Source organism: Molothrus aeneus, chromosome 8, assembly GCF_037042795.1.
Source record: "Molothrus aeneus isolate 106 chromosome 8, BPBGC_Maene_1.0, whole genome shotgun sequence".
Taxonomy (NCBI): Eukaryota; Metazoa; Chordata; class Aves; order Passeriformes; family Icteridae; genus Molothrus; species Molothrus aeneus.
In genome coordinates, this window is record NC_089653.1 from 3,261,009 (window position 1) to 3,287,816 (window position 26,808).

Genomic DNA, 26,808 nt, shown 5'->3' on the forward strand with positions numbered 1-26,808 from the left:
CTGCGTGTCAGGGGTCCCTAAGGTGACAATCGCTGTGTTTGGGGGTGCTGCGTGCCGGGTGTCCCCGAGACGATGGGACTGTGTGTCAGGGGTCCCTAAGGGGACAGTGGCTGTGTTTGGGTGTGTTTGGCGTGCCGGGTGTCCCCGAGACGATGGGACTGTATGTCAGGGGTCCCTAAGGGGACAGGGAGTGCTGTGTTTGGAGGTGCTGCGTGCGGGGCGTTCCCGCGGTGCCGGTGCCGTGTCCCAGCGGGGCAGGGGGCGGGGCAGGGGGCGTGTTCCCGAGGCGGGGGCGGTCCCGGACGCCCCTCGGCCCCGTCCCGGTGCCCGCCCCGGTCCCTCCCCCGCCGAGGCGCCGGCGGTCGGCGCGGCCGCGGGGCTGCGCTCCCGCCACCGCTCCCGCCGCCCCCATGGGGCGCCCGACGGCGCGGCCAGCCCGGCGCGGCAGCTGAGCCCGGAGCCCCCCAGGTACCGTATCCCCGCCCGGAGCGGGCATCTCCCGAGCCCAGCCGGGCATTCTCCCCCCGAGCCCCGGCACTGGGTGTTCCCCCCGCTCCAGCCCCGGCTCCGGGCATCCCGCCCCGCTCCGCGCCCCATCCCGGTGCCGGGCAGCCTCCCGCGCCCCCGGGACCGGCTGCCCCTCTCATGCCCTCCCCGGGGTGCTGGGGTTCGTTTCCCGGCCCGGCGCGGTGGGAAGGGGATGGAGGGGGCGGGAGCAGCCCTCGAGGGTGCCCCCACCCTCCGGGGGGTTTGTGATGGGCACCCGGGGGGGCTTCCTGGGCGGGGGGTGCCCCCCAAGCCAAGGCGGGCGGGACAATGGGGGAAGGTTTGTTCTGCCCCTGGAGCACAGAGCCCACGGCGTGGCCATGAGGTGCCCCAGCCGTGGCCAGGAGGGCTCATCCGGAGCCAAGGGTGGGCTTCAAACCTCTGGAAAATCGGTGGATCGCTAGTGCTGAGGCCCAGCGTGCGCCCCGCGGATGGCATCCTCCCACCTCTCCTGCCTTTGAGTTGCGTTCCCTATTTAAAAGGGGCTTTTTCTCTCCCTCTTTTGGCCTGGAAGCCAGCCCAGCACGGCTGGGAGCCCAGCACGGCTGTCGGCCGGTGCCGGCTGTGCCTGCCGCCGCTCCAGAGCGAGTTTTGGGATTTGCATCTCTTGGCTGTGCCTCATTTGCACTCCCCAAAGCCGCCCGGGGAGCGGGCTCTGGGAGCGGGGAGGTGCAGGATGAAGATGGAGGAGGAAGAGGAGCAGATGTGGCTGAGGGTTTGGCCGGGGGCAGCCTCCCGTTTGGGGAACGGGAAGGCTGGGATGGGATGGGATGGGATGGGCTTCCTTCCCGCTGGCACGTGGGGGATGGATGGCGCCGAGCCCGGTGGGCTCCCGGCCCCTGCGGCACCGAGTCACCGGAGGGAATGTCCCGGGAGCAAGGCTGCCCACACCCGCTGAGCTCCTGCCCAGCTCCTCGGGGCTGAAAACTTCCAGAAAGCCCATCCAGGCTGCGTTTCCGATGGCTGCCGGACTTTTCCGGACCTGCTTCCCTGCCCTTTGCCCGGTGCATCCTCTCAGTGCTGGGGGAGCCAGCACCCCCTCGTCTTCCCGCAGCCCTGGCACCCCTCACACCCCGAGCTTGTTTTTCTGCCCTGGATGGGAGAAAACAGCGGGTTCTGGGGTGGCTGGGCTGGGAGCAGGCAGGCACTGCCTGAGGAGGAGGCAGCCAGGCAGCGGTGGTGGGACATTTCCTTCCTGGAAGGCAGGAAGTGATTATGTCTTTGCACGGAGCCTAAAAATAACGGGCAGGTCTCTGCTGTGAGCAAAACACCCCTGGGATTTGCTTGATTTTTGCTTTATTTATTAAGAGAGCGGGGCGAGGGAGAGGAGATCTGCGAGCTCCGAGTCCTGCTGCATCCCAAACCCAAACCCAAACCACGCTGCTGGCGCGCATAAGGTGCTGCTTGTCCTGGCAAAGGTGTGGTCGGCGTGGAAAAGCAGCCCCGTGTAAAAGGAGCCGTCCCTTTGCTCCGGCTGCCTTCCCCCCGTTGGGAGGGGAGCCGTGGTTAGCTATGAATAGCACAAAATCACAGCCCTGGCCTTCCCAAAGGCCGGCTCCGCCTGGCTCTGGCCATCCCAGGGTTGTGCTGGGGGGGATAGGCTGGGCTCCCCACCCTCGGGGACACCCTGCTCCCCCCTGGCAGCCAGAGCGGGGTCACACCACAGAACCTCCGGCGGGGAAGAGCTTGGCAGGTCTGGTTTGGGTGTGGGGCTGTGGAGCTTCCTGGCAGGCTGGGGAATGTTTGGCGCTGGACAAAAGCTTTGCCCACAGGTCGCTGGTCTCTTTGGAGATGCCCCCCAGCCTTTATCTTCATGTTTTACGGCTTTTTGTTGTGTTTTTGCTTTGTGCTACTGAAAGGAAACCCTTCAGGCAGACCTTGAAACCACTGGCAGTGAGCTGACGGCGCAAGTGGCAGCGCTGGTGCTTCCGAGTCAGGGCTTTGTTCCTCTTTCCATTGCTGCTCCTTGATGAAACCCCTCACCTCACCAGCAGGCAGCCCCAGCATCTCCTGCCTGCCCAAAAAGGAGCACTCTAGGGACAGATGGAGCCTGCCAGCGGGCCTTAACACTTGTGGGGTGTGAGGCAGCAGTTACAGGTGGGCTCTCTGCAAAACCCTGGAGCCACTGAGTGGTTTGGAAGGGACCTTAAAGGGCATCCCATCCCACCCCCTGCCATGGGCAGGGACACCTTCCACCAGACCAGGCTCCTCCAAGCCCTGTCCAACACTTCCAGGAATGTAATTCCTCCCAGGCTGTGCTTAGCGAGGCAGGTTAATTATGCTGATTAATAATGCAAACCAGGTTTGTGAAGAAGGGCTGCAGCCTGGATACCATTCCCAATGGACACTAGCATCCTCCTCATGGTGGGGAGCACATTGGCATCCCCATTTTTAGGGAAACTTTTTTTCTCCTCCATTCCCTGTGTCCAACAACTTTCCCTGGCTTCAGGGCGGGGGGTTTAAAGTGAAGTGACTAAAGGCAAGTTGGTCACATGGAGGATGGGGATGTGGCACTCGGTTTTCTGCCAAAAGCCAGGAGCACGTTGGGGAGGGGCTGTGAAATGCCTGATCCTCGTTATTCTGGATGCTCCTGCTTGGATTTGGGGACAGGCATCCCACTGATGCTTTCCTGTGGTGCTCAGCAGATGCTGGTGGGGGGATTGGCTGCCCCAATCCCAGCCTGACTGGGAAATACCTCTGGACTTTCTAGGAAATGCTGCTTATTTCGTTATATTTTTGGCCATCGCCACCGGCTCTCCAAGGAGCTCGTGAGGATGGAGGGCAGTCGCTTTTGCTCCTTTAAAGATGTTAAGAAATCAGTCAAGGCTTGTAAAAGCAGAGCTCTCTGCTGCAAAGTTGCCCTTCCAGGGCCTTTTCCTGCCCGTGGCAAAGCACTTTTAGGTTGATTTGAGGCATTTTGGTTCTTTGCCTTATTTTACCCTCACAGGACAACACATTCCAAATCATCTGCAGCTTAATGTGTTATTTCTCACCTTTATTTTTTGTTTTATTATGTGCTTTTAAGAAGCCAAGCTGCTTCCTTCCGGCATCACCTGGAACAACAGGAGCCTGGTTCCCATGCAGCCTTGGCTCTGGGATATCTCCAGGCTGTCCCACAGAAGCTGTTTGTGTGGGATTTCATTTTTGCTGGTTTTTTTTGAAGAAGGGGGTTAAAGAGCACGCCGGGGCGGGGGGCTCAGCTCCAGCTCTGCTTCCTCCAGGCTCCAGTGATGCCCCTCTGGCTGGACCAGAGCTTCCTGCTGGCCTGAGGTGTTTCCTGCCTCCCTGCTTGGCTCAGCAGTGCTCCAGGGGTGCCCCTGGGTCCCTCGAGGATGCATCCATGCCGACTCCAAGCTGAAAAGCCACAGGGGCTGCCCCACGCCGAGGAAGGATGGATTCATTAGGAGGATGCTGCTTCTTCCCAAAGGGCTTTGCTTTTCATTTAGAGGAGCTTTAAAAGCTATAAAATATCCCAAGGATGCACGGGAGGAGATTTATTTGATTTATTTCCTGCTGACAATGAGGCGGCCAGGCGAGTGCACGCTTCCTCCTCGGCGCGGTGGCCGGGGCAGATGCATCCTGCAGCTGCAGCCTGACCACCTCCCACTATATTTAGTCCATTGTTTGCTCCAGCTTTGAGTCCTCTCCAGGTCCCCGGGTGTGGGAATAACCCCTGGGGTGCGTGGAGGATGGGAGAGGTGGGAAGATGGAGGGCAGGGCGCTGTTACAGCGTCGTGGCCTCTGTGGGAGAGGCTGCGGCACTGCACGCACAGGATGCCTTGGCATGCTCGAGTGGAATTCTTGGGATGCTCCTGGTGCCTCCTCTGGTATTCCCTGTCCAGGCTTGGCAGAGCTGGGTGTTTTGAAACAGGGTCTGGAGGGGAAGGGAAGCACTTCTGCCCTGCCCACCCGGAGGCTCCGCTTTCTCGTCAGGCAGCAAGAATAATTAATCGGCAGTGCTTTGAATTTAGGGAAAACACCTGGAGAGGAACACTGCTGGTTTGTTTGGTGGGATGCCCTCGTGCAGGGTGTTGGCTCTTTTGGCAGCTGGGGAGAAAATGGGCTCTTTGTTCAGGAGCCTTGGCCATGACTGATCTTAGGCTTGGCTTTGGGGTCTGTGAAGGGATGAGCTGCTGGCTGAGGGAATATTTCTGGGATTTGTCCCCAGAAGAGAAGGGCAAGGTGCAGGCAGGAGGCCAGGATGCTGTGCAGGGGGATGTTGTCTCTGTGTCCTCGCTCTCCTAGGAAGGAAACCCCCAAATACAATGTGGTGAAAGGGAAGGGATACTCAAAACCAGCCCATGCCACCTGATGGCTGATGACATTGTAAAATCCACGTGGCTTGCTTCCTAGCCTCCTAACCTGGAATCACAGAATCCCACAATGGTTTGGGGTGGGAAGGATCTTAGAGATCATCTCGTTCCACCCCCTGCCATGAGCAGAGACACCTTCCACTAGACCAGGTTGCTCCAAGCTCCATCCAGCCTTGAGCACTTTGAGAGGCATTAACATCTTCTCTGGGCATCCTGTTCCAGTGCAGGAACATCTCATGGTGTTTGCCAGCTGTGGCCAGTGATGGGGAAAACAGTGATATTGAAAACAATGATATTTGGGCTAATCCAGAGCCCTTTGGTGGGCTGGTCCCAGCCAGGCTTGGCCCTGGGCTCCTGCTTCCCTTGGCTGGCCTGTGATGGTGGCTTCATTGCATCTCTTCCCATTGCAGCCACCGGCAATATTTGGTAAAGTTTCATCCAAGATCATTTTATCTGTTTTCCTGGGGTAGGGTTTTGCTTCCCTACCCATCCCAGTTTGTGTCTCAGCTTGCAGAGTGGGCACTGGGGGGGTGTAAATCCTCCTGCTCCCATCAGATGCAGCAATACCAGTAAATAGCTGCTCCCATTTGGATAACACCACAGAACTTCCCTCTTCCCATGGCTTTTTAGAGCAGTTCCCTTGGCTTCCCTCAGCACCCATTTTGGGTAATTTTGGTACTTTTCTTGCTTGGTTTTGCCTGCCCAGCCTAAGCAGGGAGTAAGGGAAGAAGCTGAGATGTGATTTCCTCTCTCTGTTCATTTTGTGGTTTGAAGGGCAATTTCCAGATCTGCCCGACGTCTTTTATGCCTGTTATTTCTTGGTGTGATTTGTTGGGAAAAGAAAATATCCCTGGGGGTTTGAGGGTGAAAGTGGGTGTCTGTGGGGAGGGGAGAAAGACAAAAGACATACAGGAGCTGCCTGCTTTGGAACTGGGGGGTGGAATCTCCATCCTGCAGCATGGGGATGGTTGGAGCAAACCCAGAGGGATCGATCCACCCCACTGTTGAAAAGATTAACCCATTCTGAGCAAGATTAGGGGAAAAAAAAGCATCCTGGCTGGGTGCCCCATTCCTGCTTGCTGCCTGAGCTCTCCAAAGCCTCAAGCACTTGCTCTGAAACACTCAAAACCTCCCTGGTTTTTTTTTTTTTTTTCCTTATTTTTGCCCTCACAGTGTTGCCATGAAAGAAACACTCAAGACGACTTTGGAGAAACAGCACTGGCCTGAAACAGCTGTTTTTGTTTTCCCCCCCCTCTGCTCTTGTGTGTAAAAGAAACCAGGCTGCCTAATGGTGCAGAAAATTCACAGTAGAGCAACAAGTTTTCCGTGGAGCAGGGAAGGAAGATGGGGAGGAGGGGAAAATGTGTGCCTGGGCACAGCAGTCTAGAAATAGCACATTTTCCGCAGGCTTTTCCCCCCACTTGAAGCATTTGCAGCTGCTGGGGGCATCACATTCGCAGGGATTGCAGTAAGGGGTTGATCCTGGGCTGCCTGTGAGGCAGGAGGAGCAGCTGCAGAGGGGTTTGCAGGGCTGGGTTAAAGCCATTCCCTGTGTTCCCAGCGCTGAGCATCGCCTCGGAGCAGGTACCGTCCCCTCTCGGGTGCTGCCAGGGTTATTCCCACGCACACAAAGGAGGTTTCACTGGGGACTGTCTCGTTAGGAGTGGGCAGAGTCCTTGTCTTTTCCAGGCTAGCCCTTTGCCATCCCTGGCTTTGTTGGGAAGCTGGGATCCGGCCCTGGCTGGCGCAGACAGTCGGCTCATTGTCCCAGCCCGCTGGAGTGTGGCGGGATGCTCCTGGCCGCCGCCAGGCCTGGCCCTTTCCATTCCATCCTTGTGCAGGGATGAGCTCCCTGGGGATGGAGCTGGGGGCTGTTTTTGGGGTCCCTGCCTGCCCTGGGTGCTCCCCTGGCGTGGGGATAACTGGGTGCTGCTGCACAGGCAGCTTCCAGGCTGGCACACACCAAACACCCAGTAACATGTGCTCTCTGTTCCAGAGTTTTCCATGTGGGGAGTGGTTTGTGGGTGCTGGGAAAGCAGGGGACGAGGCTCTGTGCAGTGCCATGTGCTGACTCGGCAGATTTCAGGGACCGGATCCAGCATTTCGCCCTTTATTCCCCCCCTCCCTCCTCAGCCCTACTTTCACCTCCCCGATGGAGCAAGCTGCATGGCAGGCAGGAAGAAAGCCTTTTGTGGGAGCGGGAGGGAAAGGGCTGGCTTAGCTTCCCTCCCTGGCCGGCTGTCAGCAGGGGGTTGCCCTGTGCCTGCCTGGGATTTTCCCATCCTGAATCAGGAGCGGCTGAAAAATAAATTCCTCCTCCCTTTTCTTTCTTCCCCTACCTCCTTGTTTGTTGTTTTGCCTCTCTCCCTTCCGTCCCCATCCTGGCAGATCTGCCCACGGATGATGGGTACGACGGCCAGCGCGGCACAGCAGGCGGTGTCGGCATCCCCCCTGGAGAGCCGGGCGCCGGGAGACAGCAGCATGGAGGACCAGCACTCCCTCAGCATCCACTCCTTCCAGACCCTGGGGCTCCACAACAGCAAGGCCAAGTCCATCATCACCAACAAAGTGGCGCCCGTGGTCATCACGTAAGTCCTCGGCAGCCTCCAGAATTCTGGGTTTCTCCACCCTCTTCTCTAAATATTGGGGTTTGTTTCGATCTTGACCTATGCCATTGGTTTTTTTCCTTTACCCACCTGTGTGTGTGTGGCTCTTGAAGGTACAACTGCAGGGAGGAGTTCCAGATCCACGATGACCTGCTGAAGGCCAACTACACGGTGGGACGCATTTCTGAGGCCACGCTGGAGCACTACCTGGTGCAAGTGAGCATGTCTGCCACCGATTTCATCACCCAGCAAATTTCAGCCTGGCCTTTGGGAACCTCAGGAGTATTTTAGGGGGGCTCATTTTGAAGGTCACGTAGAAAAAGCTGCTTTTACGCTCAGCTGTGTTGAAGTCCAAATTCACTGATGTCCCACCTTCTCTCTTCTGGTGTTTTGCAGGGGAAATACTTCATGGTCAGGGATGTGTATGGAAAATTAGATGTTTTGAACACTACTGGCAGCTGCGGCGCTCCCAACTTCCGGCAGGCCAAGGGAGGTTACGCCGTGTTCGGGATGGGGCAGCCCAGCCTCAATGGCTTCAAGCTCGTGCTGCAGAAGCTGCAGAGAGAAGGCCACAAGGTTGGTGGGGGTGGGAACTTGGGGTGGGAAAAAAGCCAGCAGGGCTTTTAGACAGCCTCTCCCCTGCTATTTGCAGGAATGTGTCTTCTTCTGTGTCCGTGAGGAGCCCGTGGTGTTCCTGCGGCTGGAGGGGGACTTTGTGTCCTACACGCCCCGGGGCAAGGAGAACCTCCACGAGAACCTGCAGCGCCTGCAGCGCGGCGCACGGGCCGAGAGCCTGGAGCTGGCCATCCGCAAGGAGGTGAGCTGGGGCGGGAATGGGTGCACATCCCAGGGGTTCAGAGGCCAGAGGAGGGATTGTGACGGGGCTTTTCCTGTCCCCTGTAGATCCGTGACTTCGCGCAGCTGAGCGAGAGCGTGTACTACGTGTACAACGACATCGAGCGGCTGCGCGACGAGCCCCACGCCGTGCGCGTGCACTGCGACGAGGACATCCAGGTCACCGACGAGGTCTATCGCAGGCCTGTCTTCCTCCAGCCCTCCTACAGGTCCTTTTCCCTCCTCCTCCTCCTCCTCCTGGCACCCCTCAAGCCGCAAATCCCCCGTGGTGGTGGGGATGGAGCCCCTCCGTGGTGCCATCCTCACAAGGGCTGTCCCCATCCCGGCAGGTACCACCGGCTGCCCCTGCCCGCCGAGGGAGCCCCTCTGGAGGAGCAGTTTGATGCTTTCATCCGCTGCCTCAGGGTGAGCAGAGGGAAAGCACCTGGCCCGTGGGGCCTCCTTGGGGTGGGGTTTGCTCCTGTGCTGTGTGGAGACCGCGACTGCCTGAGAGCATCTTCTGGTTTTCCTTAACTTTGCCTGTTAGAGGATGCCTGTGCCTGCAGGTCCCACTCCCCTTGCTGTAGGATCCTGCTGGAGAAGTCCATGTTGTCCAGCAGTTCATCCCTACCCCTGGCTAGAAATTACCATCCCTGGCCTCCTCCAGGCAGCTCTTCCCTAAGTGGCTTTGGCAGGAATGATCTGCCTTTGGTGCAAAGGTTTTCCATGTCAGAGCTGCTTTTTTTTTTCCTTTAACATTCTGGAAGATGAAATCTCAGTGGGCTGGGGATGAGTGGTGGGAGCATCTCCAGTGGGGTGGATGGAGAGGGCACTGGGCAGGGGAATGCAGTGGGTGAGCCACCCATTGTCCTGTTCTCCTTCCACCCCATCCCCTGAGCAAAAGGAGTTGCTGCCCACCCCTCCATGCCTGGGCACGGCCTTCATCCCAGCCCCTGATGGGGCAGACCCGGCTCTCCTGGAGGCTGCTGGGGTCTCCATCCATCCCTCCATCCCTGTGTCCCTCCCTCCTAGGAGAGCCCCAGCCTGCTGCTGCGGGACCCCGGCCGGCCCCCGCCCGCGCTGCTCTTCGGCTGCCAGACCGGCGTGGGCAGGACCAACCTGGCCATGGCCATGGGCACCCTGGTCCTCCACCACCACCGAGGAGCTGCCCAGAAGCCTGAGTAAGCAGAGCAGCCCCCAGGGTGGGACTGGGGCCATGCCCATTCCCCCTGGGGCTGGTTCGATTTCCTCCTTCTCCCACCGCAGCTTCCCCCCCTTGCCCAAGACATCTCCTAGGGACAGGCTCCGGGTCATCCAGACCTTCATGGAGATGGTCCCCAAAGGCCAGCAGATAGTGGAGGAGGTAAGGGGGTGCTGGTGAACCCTCCAGCAGGCTGTGGCTGGGAGGGAGGGATGGAGTTTCCCCCCAGATCCGAGGCTTATGGAGCAATTTCCCTCTTGCTCCTCCCGAGGTGGACGGTGCCATCGCCTCCTGCTCGGAGATGCACGACATGAAGGAAGCCATCTACGAGAACAAGAAGAAGCTGGAAGGGATTGGGGAGGACTACCAGATCCAGGTAATCAGAGGAGTGCTCGGATGGGAGCCATCGGCACTGGGAAATTTTTTGAGCTGTTTTTGCGCTGGGATGAGAAGAATGTAAATTCTGGAAACCCAAAGCTTCCTGTGAGCTGGAGATTTCCCAGAGATAGGAAACCTGGAAGGTTGTGGAGTGTCTCTTTCTCTTTTTTTCCCCCGTCCAGTTGTTTTGAAAGCCATAAAATGGAGCAGGCTGGGACTGGGGGAAAACAGTCTGGTTTGGGCTTTGCTAGTGCTTCTGGTAGATGACCTTGGGGGCAAATAATATCCTGTGCCCTGATTTCATCAGCTCTAAAATTGGAAAATCGATATCAGCCTGGATGGTAAAAGTCCTTGGGAGCTGGGAGGGATCATTGCAAATGTAGTCACCCAAGGTCAGGCTTTTCTAGTTGTGGATTTATGTTTTTTCCTGCTGTTTTGAAGAGCCATCAGGCTGGCTTTCCATGCTGGAAAGGTGGGGTCTTCCCTGCCCAACCAGGGGGCTCCTCACCAGGTGATGGAAGGAGATTAAATGCTCAGGTGGAGGTGCTGCCCTGATCCCAGTTTCTTTGGAGATTAATTTTCCCATTTAAATGTTGAACGTGGGGTGGAAGTGCTGGAGCTGGTTGTAAAGAGCAATTTCAAACCAGGTGCCCTGTGGCAAAAAAAACCCCATGAAAATTATTAAGCAACAGGAGAAGAAGGCATTCACTGTCACTTTTTTGGTCCCTAGTGGCAAATCCCAAATTTTATACTCCCCTGTTCCCTTTCAGGGTGGATTTTGTGCTGTTTGTGTGCTGGCAGGTTCTCTTGTACAGCAGGGGAAGGTTGGGCATGGGACAGGGGATTTTCCCATTGCCTTGAAGCCTTTCTCTGGCTTTTCCCTGCTGGGGAAAGCTGCTCTGTGTCATCCTGGACTCCTGGACAACAAACGGCTGGGGGACTGCCGTAAATAAGCCTCAAGGAGTGTTTATTTCAAGTCTTTGTGGAGCAAGAGCAGGTTTAAACAGTGGCAAGGGGCCAGGAAAATGTGCTGGGGGCACATGGAGGGTGAGGAGGGGAGAGGGGATAATGCTCAGTCCTTGGAAAACCAGCCTGGACTTCTTTGTGTCGGAGTGGTGCTGGGTGAGCTGGTTGGTTTGGGGGGAAAAAGGACTTTTCTGGGCACAGAGGAATGATGTCTGTGGGTTTCTGCCTGGGTTTGGGGGGCAGAAATGGAGATTTAAGCCCTCAAGTGATGGAGGTGCAGATGAACCCTGGTGTGGGATGCTGAGCAGCCAGACTCCCACAATACCTGGCTTTCCACGGCTGAAACACGAGTGGATCATTCCCCTTTCCACCCCCAGGGTGTTCAAGGGGAATGTTAGGAGGTTTGCCTTGGGTGGGAGCACTGGGGTGGATTTTTTTGCAGGAATCCAAGTGCTCGGGAAGCAGCAGCAGCACCGCTCTGCTGTCGGTGCTGCCGGCAAACCTGGCACAGCTCCATCCCCACAGGCTTTGTTTTGAGTTTCCAGAGCAAATCCCACTGCCTTTCCTCTTGATAAATGACTGCAGGCCGGATTTCTCTTGTGGAGAACAAGTAAATATTCATGAGTCAGCCACGGAGTGTCAGGGATGAGCAAACCCCGCTCGCCGAGCTGAGCGCGGACGCAGCCCCATCTTGGAGGGTTTTCCATCCTGGCCTGGGAAGAGGGTTCCACAGGCTCTCTGGGGATGCTTGTGGATGCCATGCTGGGTGTTCCTTACCTGGTGCCAGGTTCATTTGTTGGATGGGGTGCTCAGAGGTACAAACCCCCCACCTCCCCTGCTGAGGTTTCTGAATTATGGAAAATCCCGAGGGTTTGAGTTTCCTCCCTGGGAGGGGATAGCTGTGGTGGAGAATATGCTGACATATTCAGCATATTCTGAAGGGTTTTGGAGGTGATGATGAAGAGGAGGAGGAGGAGAGCTTGCTGGAAACATAGGTATCAGGATGCTTCTGGACATGGAAAAGGGAGACACTTGGAAATTAAGGGTATTGCAGGGTGTGTGGCTGGCTCAGGGATGCCACTGCCTGAGCATTTCATCCAAAGGTCATGGAGATGGCTGGAATGGGGGCAGGACCCTGCATTTTCCAGACCCATTCCCTTGGGTTTGAGTGTCCCAGCTGGACAGTGTGTCCCTGTGACAGCATGGACTGGTTGGAACTGCTCCAGGTGTGTCCTTGTGCTAAGGGGAAGCTTTTGTTTTGAGCTGAAATGTGAATTTATGCCTTTGAGCATCATTTAATATGGGAAACTGGAAACGTTTTATTAAAAAAGAAAAAAACAAACCAATTCATCCAAAGTGTCTGTAGGGCTTTTTTCCAGCCTCCTGGTCTGCTGGGGGCTGCAGGGCTGGTCAGCACTGAGCATCACAGATTCCCTGTCCTTTGCTTCCAGGGGAGCAGCACCAAAGAGTATTTCCTCCAGAGGACTCTGCAGAGTCTCGAACGCTATTTCTACTTGATTGCCTTCAACTACTACCTTCACGAGCAGGTAAAAACCTCCAGCACAACCCAAAACCTTCCTTGCCCTCTGTTTTATTTGTCTCCTTTGTGCGGTGGGAGGGTGGGGGCTTCCTGCTGTGGTGTTACATTTTATTTAAATGGCATGCTCTGTCTCACCCCTCCAAAATGAAAATGTAGGGTTTATTCCAAGCCTGTGATCCTCCCCTGAAGGATCACGGATCTGTAATCCCACTGGCCCAAGACTTATTCTGCACCCACCTTGAATCTCCCTGTTAAGCTGTGTGAGGGAGGCCAGGCGCGTTCTTGGCACTTTTCTCCCCAGGCTCTCCCTCTCTCTCCCCTTCCCTCCCTTCTCCCTCTGGAACCATGCTGCTCCCAGGGGTGGGACCCCCGATAAACCCTCATCTAATCAGCACCCTCAGAAGCCCCGTGGGGTCTCTTTCCCTGCCTCTGCTACCAGGGCACACACAGCTTAGGGGGCACCCCGGGGATCCCCCAAACCAGCTGCTCCATCCCCCTTGGAGTTTTCCCAGCGGGTTCTCCCGGTGGGGCGGCGGGCAGGGGGGTCAGAGCCCAGGCTGATGGTGCCTCCCCCGCCGGCAGTACCCCCTGGGCTTTGCCCTCAGCTTCAGCAGGTGGATGTGCCGGCGCCCGGAGCTGTACCGCCTGCAGGCCGACATGAACCGCGCCGAGCTCACCGTCACCGCCGAGCTCCTCACCAAGGGCGCCCGAGTGCTGGTGAGTGCTCCCGGGGCTTCTGCTGCTCACAGTGACCCCGAGAGATGTACAAGTCTCTTTTCCCAGCCCAGCAGTCGAAGGAGGAGTCAGGATTCTTCTCTTCTCGTTCTCAAGGTTGTTTATTTTTTTGTTATTTATAACTTTCTTTCTCCGACCCGCCGCAGGTCTGTCTGGCAGGTCAGGTTAAGGCGCTCTGGCCACCCTCAGGGCAGTGTTATCTTTTTATACTAAAAACTATGTGTACATTATTTACCATAACTTCCCAATACCCATCACCTGTGTTAGACAGTGTGTTCCTGATCTAAACCAATCCAAAAGTGCCACCAGCACCCAGAAGATGCAGGCTAACAAGAAGAAAGAATAAGGACAGGGCACGCCCAAATTCCTCCATCTGGGGACCCCGAGCCCCCATTCTAAAAACCTCAAAAATCTGTTTTTCACCCCGTGACAAACTATTATCCTACATAAACTCTCTTGACTTGTAATTCTTCATATAAAGGTGGTGATTTGCTCCATGGGTCAAAATCAAAGTCACAGGTGCCTTGGGCTCTGTGCCAGGGTCTCTGAGCCCCCGGCAGGGGCTGGAGCCATCCAGGACAGCCAGAGGGATGTCTTGGGTTCTGACAAGTGGGCACTGCACAGGTGGGAGCAGCACCTTCCTGGGGTGCTGTCCCTCACAGAGGTGTGGAGGGCTGGGAGAACCCCTTTAAAACCACATTAAGCATGTGATGAGCTGGCCAAAGTTCTCACCTAACTCCTAGAGGTGAGGGCTGCAGCTCCAGTGCTACGTGGTCTCATGCAGGTTAAACCTGTGCTGGCTTCTGTCAGCCAGTTTGCATAGGGCCTTTGTATGGGAATAAATCATGTAGACTCCATTTTCTTCAGGGGGGAAAAAGCCCCTTCTTCAGTCACATAACTCCTTTTTATACAGTTTTACAGACCTCGTGTGTGACTCCAATTGGTCAGTAGCTTTCTTGCCAGTTACTTTATTGGTTATTAACAAGTTGTCACCCTGCGTTGATTGGTCACTCAAACCCCCGGGGTGTACATGCAGGAAAAGTTGTTTGTGAGAGGTAATTTTAATTTTTCTATCTAATGTTGTAAAAAGAGTTTATACAAGTGCTAGCTGTCTTTTACCCAGGAATAGATTGTTATGCTAAGGAACTGCTCACACCAGGATTGCTTTCACATGGGAACTTGCAAAGGGCTAGCTTGACTTAGAAGAAATGACAGGCCGGCCAGAGCAGGCCTGATTTTTGAGGCCTTTTTCTTACAATTTTTCCGCTTTACTGCAACACCCTTGCAGATGGATGATAGAGAGCAGGTTGCAATTTTAATAAAAGGAAAAAAGGAGGAGATGTTTCCACATTATATCACAATACCAGGTGGCTTGTACTGGGCAAATTAATTCTACTCAGCCAGCTCCATAAACTAGCCCCTGGGCTGACTGTCAGGAACTTCAGCCAATTACATTCCTTCCTAAGCTGCCAGCAGGTCCCTGGTCCAGGATTTGGGGAGAGTAAAAGATCAGACCTTTGATCTATCCAGACCTGGTTTTTCAAATGTCCTTTATAAAGAAAGGCTTGAGAATAAACTCCTTCTGTTGCCACATGAACATGAGATGAGGGGTTCTCTTTGTCCCCCACCCTCTCCCCCTGCTGCATTCACAAAGGAGTTCCCTGTTGTAGGGCAGATGTTGTGGGCTCTTGGGTCCTTCAGCTCCCACTGGCACCCCCAGCAAGGATGGAACTAGATGGTTTTAAAGTCCCTTCCAGCCTGAGCCATCTGAGGAGGAATGTGTGGCCAGAGATCCCTGTGCACGTGGATGTGTCTGGAGCATCCCATGATGTGAGCCTGGGCAGCAGCTCCGTGGTGGGGTGGAGGAGGCCGGGGCTGTTGGTGCCTTGTGCTGCAAGAAGAGCCTGTCCCACCTTGGAAACGCAGCCATGGGGCTTTGAGCCCTGGATATCTCTGTGGTGGGGTGGAGGAGGCCGGGGCTGTTGGTGCTTTGTGCTGCAAGAAGAGCCTGTCCCACCTTGGAAATGCAGCTTTGAGCCCTGGATGCAGCTGTTGGAAAGGTCTGGGGGCTTGTCCTGAGCAGGGTCTGTGGGTTGGGGTGTGCTCAGAGCTGAGGGTGGGAAGGGGCATCCCTTGCCTGGGCATTGCTCTGTTCCAGGTGGCAGATGAGCGCTTCTGCCCGGATGTGCTGAGCACTGCCAAGGAGATGAGTGTGGCCAACTTCCGAAGGGTGCCCAAGATGCCCGTCTATGGCACAGCACAGCCCAGCTCCAAGGTGAGGGACACCATCCCACGTCGGGCAGGCATTGGATTTGTGGGGTTCCCTGATGAAGGAAGGAATGATGAATGTGATTCCATGTTCTCAGAAGGCTAATTTATTATTTTATGATACTATGTTATATTAAAGAATGCTATACTAAACTCTCCTAAAGAATACAGACAGGATACAAGGATACTTACAGAATGCTAAAAAGGTAATAATGGAAACTTGTGACTCTCTCCAGAGTCCCAACACAGCTTGGCACTGATTGGCCAGTGAGTCAAAACAACTCCCAGCAGAATCCAATGAAACAATCACCTGTGGGTAAACAATCTCCAAACACATTCCACATGTGAGCACAACACAGGAGAAGCAAATGAGATAAGAATTGTTTTCCTTTTTCTCTGAGGCTTCTCAGCTTCCCAGGAGAAAAATCCTGGGGGAAGGGATTTTTCCAGAAAATGTGAATGTGACAGGCAGGGACCCCCTGTTGGCTCCCAGCCCTCCCATCACCCTTGCCCACCCTTCCCCCAGAGCCTGGGCAGTGTCCTGCGGTACCTGACGGATGCCAAGAGGAAGCACTCGCGCATCCTCTGGATCAACCTGCGGGAGGAAGCGGTCCTGGAGGGGAACGAGCAGATCTACACCCTGCGGGAGCCTGGGCTCCTGGAGGAGCTGATCCCCGTGCCTGCTGCCTCGCCCCAGCAGCTGGAGGTGAGCTCTGGGAGGTGCTGGGGGCTGTGGAGGTTCCCAGGAATCCTCATGGGTGATTTCCGCAGGCTTTCATAGTTCCTCACCCTCTGGAGCTGCTGGGTTTGTTTTCCTTTGGGAGCAAGGGAGCAAAGCAGAGAGAGATCTACCCTGGAAGAATTTATAGCATGCCTTGAGAGCAAGGGTAAAAGGCATCTGGGGAAAGGGGAGCGGATGTTCCCAGCTGGATTTCCAGGGGAGACAGGCAGTGGGGGAGCTTGGCTGCCAGCAGCAGCGTGGATGCATGGAGGAGTGGTGTGGTGAGAAACAATGCTCCTGGGGCTCCAGAGAAGGACCTGGGCCGAACTGGTGGCCAGGACCTGGTGTGGGGTTTGGGGTGTTCACCTGCATCTAAAAACATTGATTAAAATCCTAATTAAAAATCAGAAGGGGCGGGTGTTACAGCGAGGGTTTCTCTGTCCTCTGCAGAAACTGGAGGCTGCCCTGAAGGGGGACCTGCTGAAGTGCCAGAAGTGGCTGGAGGTGTACCTGGAGTCAGAGAAGCAGATGAAGATGTTCAAGAGCTGCCTGACCACGCAGGAGATATTCAGCCAGCAGAAGAATTCCTGCCAGGGACTCACCTACCGCCGCATCCCCATCCCTGACTTCTGTGCTCCCAAGGAGCAGGTACCAGGGAGGGAGGGTGCTGCTGCCTCCATTCCAGCCCTGATGCTGTGCAGAAATGTCCCTTGGGTGCTCAGTGCTTGCCAGGGCAGGGGGGATCTCCAGGAGGTGCTGCATGCAGAGGCTGAGTGCCTTCAGGTGGGCAAGGGTGGCTCTGGCAGCAAGGAAGCAGGGAGTTCAACCTGGAGGCTGTAGGACAAAGGGGACCCCAAGGTGAGGAAGCCCTGCATCCCTGAAAACCCACTGGCTTCGTCCTGGCAGGACTTTGACCGGCTGCTGGAGGCCATGAAGAGCGCCCTGGCCGAGGACTCGCGGGCAGCCTTCGTGTTCAACTGCTCCAGTGGCCGGGGCAGGACCACCACGGCCATGGTCATCGCTGTCCTCACCCTGTGGCACTTCAACGTGAGTGCAGGGGGCTGCAACAACCCCTGCTGGGGTTCCTGGGGAAGCTCTGGAGAGCCCATGGCAGCTGTGTCACAGCCAGAGGGTTGAAAGGAGCGTGGGCAGGGTCAGGGTGGACTGTGGGGTGGACGCCTGTCTGTGTGTTGTCATTTGCTGTGCCTAACTCCCAGCGAGCTCCAGAAGCCTGGGTGAATCCCTGGTGAGCCTTTACCTTCTTCCTGAGAGCTCCCTCCCCAGGATGAAGGGTTAAGGGCAGGGGAGAGCATGGAGTTGTGGAATGGTTTGGGTCAGAAGGAACCTTAAAGCTCTTCCTGTTCCACTCCTTTACTGGGGGCAGGGACACCTTCCACTATCCCAGGTGGCTCCAAACCCTGTCCAGCCTGGCCCTGGACACTTGCAAGGATCCAGGGGCAGCCACAACATCTCTGGGCACCCTGAGCCAGTGCCTGGAACAGTCCTCTGTCTATCCAGACATGTGGCTCCCTTCTTGGGCAGGGGTAAAATATTCACGTTCTGTGCCTGGCGGAGGCAAGGCGAGGGATGCTGGGGGTCCTGCTTGGCTGGGCACAGGCTCTGCATTTTTGTGCAGCCCATAATGACCCATTCCCCTCTGGCCACCCCAGGGCATCCCTGAGATGAGCGAGGAGGAAATCGTGAGCGTGCCCGATGCCAAGTACACCAAGGGGGAGTTCGAGGTGAGTCCTGGCGCTCTCCCTCTGCTCCCTCAAGCCACAGCTGCTTGTTTGGAGGTGGGGGCAGTGGGACAAGGCAGGGAGGCTCCTGGTGAAGCTCCTGCCCGTGCTCCAGGTGGTGATGAAGGTGGTCCAGCTCCTGCCCGACGGTCACCGGATGAAGAAGGAGGTGGACATGGCGCTGGACACGGTCAGCGAGACCATGACCCCCATGCACTACCACCTGCGGGAGATCATCATCTGCACCTTCCGCCAGGTGAGCCCCTCCCCGGGCACTGGGCAGCTCCAGGGGCTGCAGGGCTCTGGGACCAGCCCTGACAAAGCTGGGGTCTCTTGGTTTGGAAAGCCAGGAGTCTGCTAAGGAAGGCAGGAGCCTCCCCTGAAATGGAGAATGTGAACCCTCCCCACCCTCTGAATTGCTATAAATTTGAAATTCAGGGGCTCTCAGGCAAAAATAAGGGAGCAGGAAATAACAGTTCTTTAATAGGGAAGAAAATAAAAGGATAAAATAAACAGTGCAGTAAATCAAAACAACACTGACAGAGTCAGAACCCAGCCTGACACCCTGTGGGTCAGGGTGTGGGCAGCAGTCCCATTGGAATTGTGGCTCAGCCCTCCTGCAGTGCCAGGGCTGGCTCTGCTGGAGCAAGGATCCTGTAGAAAGGTGCAGTCTCTTCCTCTGAAGATGCAGTGGAAGAGGCAGCTGCTGTTCCTCTGGGGAATCCAGTGGAGAAGCTGTGCTGGTGTTCCAGAATCTCAGATTATATCCAGGTAGGAATGCTTGGCTCCTCCCTCTGGGCTCACATCTCCCAATGGGATGCTGTAGTTCTTATCAGCCATGCAGGGACATCCAATAGCCCAATATCAGCAGATGTCCCCTCCCAGTGATTGTGGAAGAGATAAGGAAAGCTGCCCACTTGACAAAAGACAGCTGCCATACAGATGGTAATAGAACACATCTTGCCTTGCAATCTGGAACGTGGGTCATTGCTCAGGCTGCAGGTCTCTGGAGTGTCACCAGAGAGGTGCCAGGGCGTGGTGTTGTGAGGGTCCCCAGGACGAGGTGAGAGATGAGAATCTGACTCCACGTTCTCAGAAGGCTGATTTATTATTTTATGATACTATATTAAAAGAAATGATATACTAAAACTATACTAAAGAAAGAGAAAGGATATATTTGAAGGTTAGAAAAGAATGATAATGAAAGCTCGTGACTGACTCCTCAGAGTGGGACACAGCTGATGGTGATTGGTCATTAATTAAAAACAATTCACATGGAACCAATCAAAGGTGCACCTGTTGGTAAATGATTTCTAGACCACATTCCCAAACAATCAGATAATTATGGTTTCCATTCTTTTCTGAGGCCTCTCAGCTTCCCAGGAGAAGAAACCCTGGCAAAGGGATTTTTCAGAAAATATCATGGTGACACCAGGGCTCTTGTGGTGACGGTCACCCTTGGATCCTGTGCTGTCCCTTGCCGTCCTGTATCCCACCCAGAGTCCAGCCTACATCCCACGTTCCTCTCCTGCAGCATCCCATTATCCCATCATCCCATTATCCCATCATCCCATCCCACCAGGCACAGCCTGCAGAGGGCAGGGCTGCTCTGTTCCACTCCACTCCCAGCCCCAGAGGCTCCTCTGGCTCCTCAGAGTTTGGGAAGGAGATTCAGCTTTGGGAAAGGGAATGGACTCATCCATGGCCAGCCAAGCCTGTGCTCCACAGCCCTGTTTCACTCTGTGGGGATGATGAAGAAGCAAAAAGGATTATTTTACCCAGATTTGGGATGTTTCAAACCTGTGCAGCTGTGTCACAGAGCCTTGGAAGGGCAGAGCCCAGGGCCTGGTGTTATTCCTGGGGTGGTTTGTGCCACATCCCACAGGGAATTCCTCACTGCAGCTCTGGCTCCAGCTGCCACAGATCTGTGTTTTCAATTAATGGCTGCCAACCATCGATGGAGGGAAGAAAAACCAAAGTGTTCAATCACCCAGGAACATCTGCAGCTTCCTGGGGATTTGCTTCCTGAGATCCTCTGCATTTTTGGGGGAGCTGGGAAAGAAAACCTCTGGAGACCCAACTATTTGCAGATGTAGCGATTATAAATTACTTATAGTCACATTTATTTTTTATTAATTTATCTTCATTCAGGATAAGTACTTTAATTTAATTTTGGCTTTCCCTGCTTTACTATGGGCATGTGGCCATGTGGGAGGTTTCACCTGCTTGGCTGTCAGGCCTGGCACAGGGGTGATGCTGGGCTGGATCCCATTTCCAGGCTGGCATCCTGGTGGGAAGGCAAGATAAGGAGGGCTTCATCCACTCCCTCTGCTCAGGGAAGAGCCTCTTGGCTGCTCCATCCATCCCATTAGATTTGGCTTGGCCCTGAGCAAATGCTTTCATTTTAATTTTTTTTTTTTTGTTTTGGTTTTTTTTTCATCAATGATGGGCAGCTTGGAGAAGAGAATGATGGAAGTTGTTGGGGTTTTGGGAGCCTGGTGGGAGATGCTTTTCAGGCTTAGGGCAAACAGAAGGGAAGGGAAAGGTGTTCTGGGGGCTTGGTTTGGTTTGTTCTGACCTCTTCCCACCCCTGAGAGGAAAAAATAGGAAAAATGTAGGAAAATATAAATAATGGGATAAAAAATAAATTATAGGATAATAAGATGGTAAATAATAAGATAATAGAAGAAAAATAAATAAGATAATAGAATAAAATGAGAAGTAATAGAGTAATAGAAGAAAATTAAATAGGATGATAGAGAATAAAATGAGAAGTAATAGGGTAACAGAAGAAAATTGGATAATAGAAGAAAATTAAATAGGATAATAGAATAAAATGATAAGTAACAGAAGAAAAATAAATAGCATAACAGAATAAAACAATAAATAATAGGATAAAAAATAAGTAGGATAAGATAACAACATGGTAAATAATAGGATAATAGAATGAAAAATAAATAGGGTAATACAGTACCAGGATAAATAACAGGATTACAGGATTTGCTTTCTACAAATACTGGCACAGACAGGTGGAGGAGACACCTTTTCCCAAGGGCAGAGCTGGAGTGAGGAATTGCTGCTTTTTGGGGTGGCCTGTGGGATCAGGGCTCTGATTTATTAGTATTTATTAATTCCTAGAAAGGGCAGCATGCAGGGCTTAAAATAATGGCAATAATACTACTAATAAAAATTACTGTATAATAACATACAATATCAAATAAAGCAATAAATACAAATAATGAATGCATGAAGACTGTAGTATATATAAAACACATAAAAAGAGATGTTTATAATTTATATATATAAAATATTACTGGGAGATGTGATCACCATCAACTTCTCTTCTCTTCTCTTCTCTTCTCTTCTCTTCTCTTCTCTTCTCTTCTCTTCTCTTCTCTTCTCTTCTCTTCTCTTCTCTTCTCTTCTCTTCTCTTCTCTTCTCTTCTCTTCTCTTCTCTTCTCTTCTCTTCTCTTCTCTTCTCTTCTCTTCTCTTCTCCCTTCCCTTCCCTTCCCTTCCCTTCCCTTCCCTTCCCTTCCCCTGGAAACAAAGGCTGAATCCAGGTGGGAATGCCTTGCAGGGAGATGTTTTTCCCTGGGGAAGTGCTTTACAATCCAAAAACTCATGGTTTGGGGTACAGTTCTCCCTTGGCTGCCTATTCCTGCTCCTGCCCCCCACGTTTAGCCCTCCTCACCTATTTTTGAGCTCTGGGAATGTTGTTACCCACTGGAAACCACAGGGAAATGCGAGCCTGGAGTGCCAAGCCCCAGCAGGAGCGGGCTGGACGGATGCACTCATTTTTGTCCCCAAAGTGTTCCTCCCTCTTCCTGTGCCCTTCCCAGGCTTCTCCCAGGGCTGTGGCTGAGGCTGGGGTGCAGGAGCTCCCCTGGGGGTGCCACAGGTGCCTCAGCCAGGCTGTTGTTCCTCCCAGGGCAAGTCGAGCAAGGATGAGCGGGAGGCGCGGACGCTGCAGCTGAGGAGCCTGCAGTACCTGGAGCGCTACATCTTCCTCATCCTCTTCAACACCTACCTGCACCTGGAGAAAAAGGACTCCTGGCAGAGACCCTTCAGCCTCTGGATGCGTGAGGTGAGGCTCTCCCAGGCTGCCACCTGGTGTTTATGTGGGAATACAGGAATTTACTGGGAAGCAGGCACCCATCCTTAGCTTACACCTGATTCCTGGGCTTGTTGGGGCATCATCTGTGTCCCTTTGCTCCCTGGCTTGGTGGCTCTCATGGAAAGCCACTGGAGATCCCACTGGCACTGGCCACTGGCATCCCACCACATGGAAGAGGAGCTCTCCCACCCCAAACCTGCTCTTTGCCCCTGGTTTGAGTTTCCCAGGGGTTTTGGTGAGATTGCAGCATCTGGGGCTGAGGGGGCCACCAGCCAAACCTGCCTGGCCAGGACAGGTGGCACAGGGCATGAGAGTATGGGATGGTGGCATTGGATATCCAAGGGGATTGGGAACCAGCTGGGAAAATTGAATGGGGGTGAGTGAGAGACCCTAAATGATCCTTATGGAATGGGGGCAGGCTGGGCGAGAGACCCTAAATTACCCATATTTCCTTCTTGGGGGGCATGTAGGTGCCAGATTTATTTGGGATTCATTGATTTGAATGGGAATGTTGGGAGGAGGGCTGCAAATTTCCATGGAAAAGGGACTTTGGAGGTGGTACAAGTGCTGTGGGGTGCATAGGGGTGTGTGTGCTGGTGACTGGGGGGTTCTTCTGCATGAAAGGAGAGTCAGGGGGGAGAAGGGGAAGAAGGGGACATAGCAATTTTAATAATGCTATTATTATTATTATTATTATTATTATTATTATTATTATTATTATTATTATTACTATTATTATTATTATTATTATTATTCCTCCTAGTCTTCCTCTTATTCCTATTAATATTGTTACATTTTAATTATTTGTATTTATTTAAATTTTATCATCGCACGACTGTATCTTACTATTTTCACTCTTAATTTTTGCTCTATTATTGTATTACTTTTATCGACGTACCCTATAATTTCAGGGTTTTTTACAATTTATTTTGGCATTTCCATCTCTTACTTCTATTACGGTGCAGAGAGTTTTTCTCCCCCATTCCCGGCCGGCGCTGCTAATTCCTATTGGCATCTTTGATCCGCCGGCCGATGGAAGGGCGGAGCTGGGGCCGGAGCGGGGCCGTCCCGCCCTGGCATCCCGGCTATGCCGGTGTTTGCATTGCCCGGCGGCCGCCGCTGGGGCTGGAGCAGCTTTTGTGGGGATTTGGGATGTTTGCTGTTGGCTGGATGCGGGAAGCCCGAGGTTGAGTGCAGCAGTTTTTAATGCGGCGCTTTTTTGGGGCTGCAGCCTTTAGTGCTGCACCTTTTGGGGCTGCTGCTCCTTTAATGCTGTAGTTTTTTAAAGCAGCACCTTTTGGGGCTGCATCCTTTAGTGCTGCACCTTCAATGCTGCACCCTTTAGTGCCGCACTTTTTGGGGCTATATTTTTAAAAGCAGCACCTTTTGGGGCTGCATCCTTTAGTGCTGCACCTTTTGGGGCTATATTTTTAAAAGCAGCACCTTTTGGGGCTGCCTCATTTAGTGCTGCACCTTTTGGGGCTGCACCCTTTAGTGCTGCACCTTTTGGGGCTGAATCCTTTAGTGCTGCACCCGTTAGTGCTGCACCTTTTGGGGCTATATTTTTAAAAGCAGCACCTTTTGGGGCTGCACCTTTTGGGGCTGCATCCTTTAATGCTGCACCTTTTTGGGCTGCACTTTTTGGGGCTATATTTTTAAAAGCAGCACCTTTTGGGGCTGCATCCTTTAGTGCTGCACCTTTTTGGGCTGCACTTTTTGGGGCTATATTTTTAAAAGCAGCACCTTTTGGGGCTGCACCCTTTGGTAAAGTCTGCATCCTTTAGTGCTGCACCTTTTGGGTCTGCATCCTTTAGTGCTGCACCTTTAATGCTGGACTTTTTGGGCCTGCATCCTTTCATGCTGCCCCTTTTAGTAAAGTCTGCATCCCTTAGTGCTGCACCTTTTGGGGCTGCATCCTTTAGTGCTGCACCTTCAATGCTGCGCTTTTTGGAGCTGCACCTTTAATGCTGTATTTTTTAAAGCAGCACCTTTTGGGGCTGCATCTTTAATATGCTGCACCTTTTAAAGCAGCACCTTTTGGGGCTGTATTTTTTAAAGCAGTACCCTTTGGGGCTGCATTTCCAGCACATGGATTTACATCTGCCCTCTGTCCCCGCTTTTGCTGGAGCATCTTTTAGCGCCGCGTCTTTCTTTGGGCGCCGCATCTCTTTTGAGTGCAGCCCCAAAAGGTGCTGCCCCTTTTAATGCCACATCTCCTGTGTGTGGGGTTTCCATCCTCCCCCTCCCCACTCCCCCTGTCTGCTGGAGGGGAGGGAAAAACACCCAACCTGTGGATACAAGGAGCCTTTGACCCCCGGGGCGCCCCTTCCCGCTGCATAATCCCGGCGTTTTTAGCAAAAACAAGGCGCCATTGTAGCTTTTTGGCAGGAGGGTGCCAAAGCCAACAAACCCTGTGATGGCTGACCCCAGCAGCAAGGAAGAGGCTTAGAAAATGGATAAACTGGGGCTGGAAAAGGGCTGGGGGAGGTGAAGGGGGTGCTACCAGGATCAGGGGGGGGGAATCTTCACCCCGGAGGTGGCGCAAGCATCCCCGGGGTGGGACGGGGATCCAATGTCCCTTGTCCCTCTGTTTCCAGGTGGCAGCAGTGGCTGGGGTCTACGAGGTGCTGAACCAGCTGGGATTCCCGGAGCTGGAGAGCCTGGAGGGCAAAGCCCTGTGCACGCTGCGGGGCCGCTGGCAGGCACAGGGGGCCACGGCCCGGCCCTTCCACGGCGACTTCGTGTAGCACAAAGGGGCCCCTGCTGCCTGCTCTGGGGTGGGGGAGAGCAAAGAAAAAAGACTGTTTTCCCCAAATCTGAGGGTGTGGGGAGGGAGGGGCGAGCCTTGAAGCTCGCCTTAGGATGGGAGGATTTCTGGGGTTCTTTTGGACGCAATAAAAATGTTGTAAATTAAAAATCCTTCCTCGCTTTCTCCCTGAGGCAGCGCGGCATTTACACAAATTTATATATTTGTACACACAGAGGTGTATTTATGTGTATAAACACACAAATGTACATGTCTATATACACATAAATATATATATATATATATATGGTTATATTTTTATAGCTCCATGTATATATGGAGCCATAAACACCAGCAGCCAGACTTAGGACTCACAGAAATCCCAGTCACTTCAAACCTGGGTATTTTTAGGGCTTGGGCATATTTGTTGATTCTTCACAACTCTTTTTAGCTGGGGGCATGGCAGCTGTGGTACCCAGTTTTGGGGTGCCTCAAGCAAGTTGAGTGCCAGGGTGGTGCAGAGGGGGCTGAGCTGCTCAGCAAAGGCATAAAAGCAAAATTAAGGCCAGGGGGGTTCCTTTGTTTTTTATGGAAAGAGTGAAAAATGAAGTGAATCCATAGCAGATGATATAAATGAGGGGTCCCAGTGCCCTGCTGGCCTCACAGTGGGGTGAGAGGGGGTCAGGGGGAAGGCTCCTGGAGGGAGGAGAGGGCAGGATGGGAAGCACAAAAGCAGGAGCACGCTGTCTGTCCGTCTGTCCCGGCCGCCGCTTTCATCCCCTGCCAGTGCCAGGAGGTGGCAGAAATTCAAAGGTGGAGGCTGGAAAGAAAAACAAGGTTTTAAAATAGCAAAGTGCTGCTTTTTCTTCAGCCTTGGCTGTGACAGACCCAGGTCCCAAGGGGTCCCTCGCTTTCTTTTTTTTGGCTTAGCTGCACGTTTGGGGAGCGCTTTTACATTTTTTTTTCCTTTCTTCAAGCAGAAATACCTGCCTGAATGTTTTGCCCCTTGCTGAGTGCTGCAGTGTTTGGATAACTTGCTGCTGATGCAGTCAGACAGTTGACTGAGTAATTTCAAGAGGCTGTTGATGCTATTTTCCCTCTTTTTTTTCCTCCTCTTATTTTAGTTTTTAACAGAGCACATCCTCTCTATCCTCACATCCCCATTCATTGTGCCTTACCAAAGCAATTACCTGCAGGCTCTTTTGCTGCAAATCTTTCTCCTGCCCCGGCAGCAGCAGCCCTTGGAAGTCCTGCCTATTAGCCCTGTCTTAATTAGGCAGAGTTTTTTAATTGCTTAGGAAATCCCAGCCTCTTTTAATCTTGGTAATGAAGGCTGGAGCTTTGCATCACCTGGTCTGAGGGGCTCAAAGGCTCCTTTCTGCTTTCCCACCATCCTAACAAGTGATTTCCAAAGCAGGACTACAGCAATTGCCTGGGAAAAAAAAAATATCCTGGGAGATGGGAATGTGTTTGAATGTGAAAAATCAACCGTGCTGTGTTTATTCCTTGTTTTCCCCAGGCTGGGGAGGCAGAAACCCAGATCCCTCTCCTAGATGAGAAGTTAAAACCTGGCTCTGAATGGCCTGGATTTTCTGCTCCGAGGGAGAAGGATTGGCAATTCTGAAAGGATTCAGCCAGAGACAAAGCAAACAAGGGGTTATGTATCATATGTGATATATCTAAAATATGAAATCATTATTGAGTGTATATTATGAATTTTAAATGCTATATATGTCTATAGCTTAGATTTATTACATATCCTGTGTATACATTATATATAAATGTATATATACATTTATATATAATGATAAAAAAAATTATATATAGAATGATAGAAAATATACATTCTAGAATTATTCTATACAATGTAAATGTGAGAAATATTAAATACATGAAATACTTTAAATTCTATATAATAACAACCAGGAGCAACCTGGGCTGGTGGAAGGTGTCCCATGGCAGGAGGGTAATAAGCAGCTATTAATTGGATGGTGTTAATGAGCTGACCTCCAGCCTCACTGGGGTTTATTCCCTGGAGGAGTAGCAGCTCTTCCCAGGGAAGCACCAGCAAGAGACTGTGGACTAAAATATCTGCAAAA

The 26,808-nt window shown here is 53.2% G+C and overlaps 1 protein-coding gene across 1 annotated transcript; it reads left to right on the plus strand.

Moving 5' to 3' along the window:
- Nucleotides 1-363: 363 nt before the first annotated feature.
- Nucleotides 364-24,882, plus strand: PALD1 (phosphatase domain containing paladin 1). The gene is made up of 20 exons (XM_066554451.1): nt 364-468; nt 7,248-7,447; nt 7,579-7,681; nt 7,862-8,041; nt 8,118-8,282; nt 8,369-8,529; nt 8,650-8,725; nt 9,332-9,480; nt 9,566-9,662; nt 9,772-9,876; nt 12,296-12,391; nt 12,967-13,101; nt 15,278-15,394; nt 15,914-16,093; nt 16,559-16,756; nt 17,015-17,155; nt 17,779-17,850; nt 17,963-18,103; nt 21,778-21,933; nt 24,561-24,882. The coding sequence occupies exons 2-20, from the start codon at nt 7,260-7,262 to the stop codon at nt 24,708-24,710; spliced, it is 2,610 nt and encodes an 869-aa protein (XP_066410548.1). The 5' UTR covers nt 364-468; nt 7,248-7,259; the 3' UTR covers nt 24,711-24,882.
- The last annotated feature ends 1,926 nt before the right edge of the window (nt 24,883-26,808 follow it).

Excerpts from the sequence above, each read along its gene's own strand:
- PALD1 (XM_066554451.1), top strand. The coding sequence starts at position 7,260 with ATGATGGGTACGACGGCCAGCGCGGCACAGCAGGCGGTGTCGGCATCC. Across the intron at positions 13,102-15,277 it reads CCAAGGGCGCCCGAGTGCTG|GTGGCAGATGAGCGCTTCTG; the intron begins GTGAGTGCTCCC and ends GCTCTGTTCCAG. Across the intron at positions 16,094-16,558 it reads CCTCGCCCCAGCAGCTGGAG|AAACTGGAGGCTGCCCTGAA; the intron begins GTGAGCTCTGGG and ends TGTCCTCTGCAG.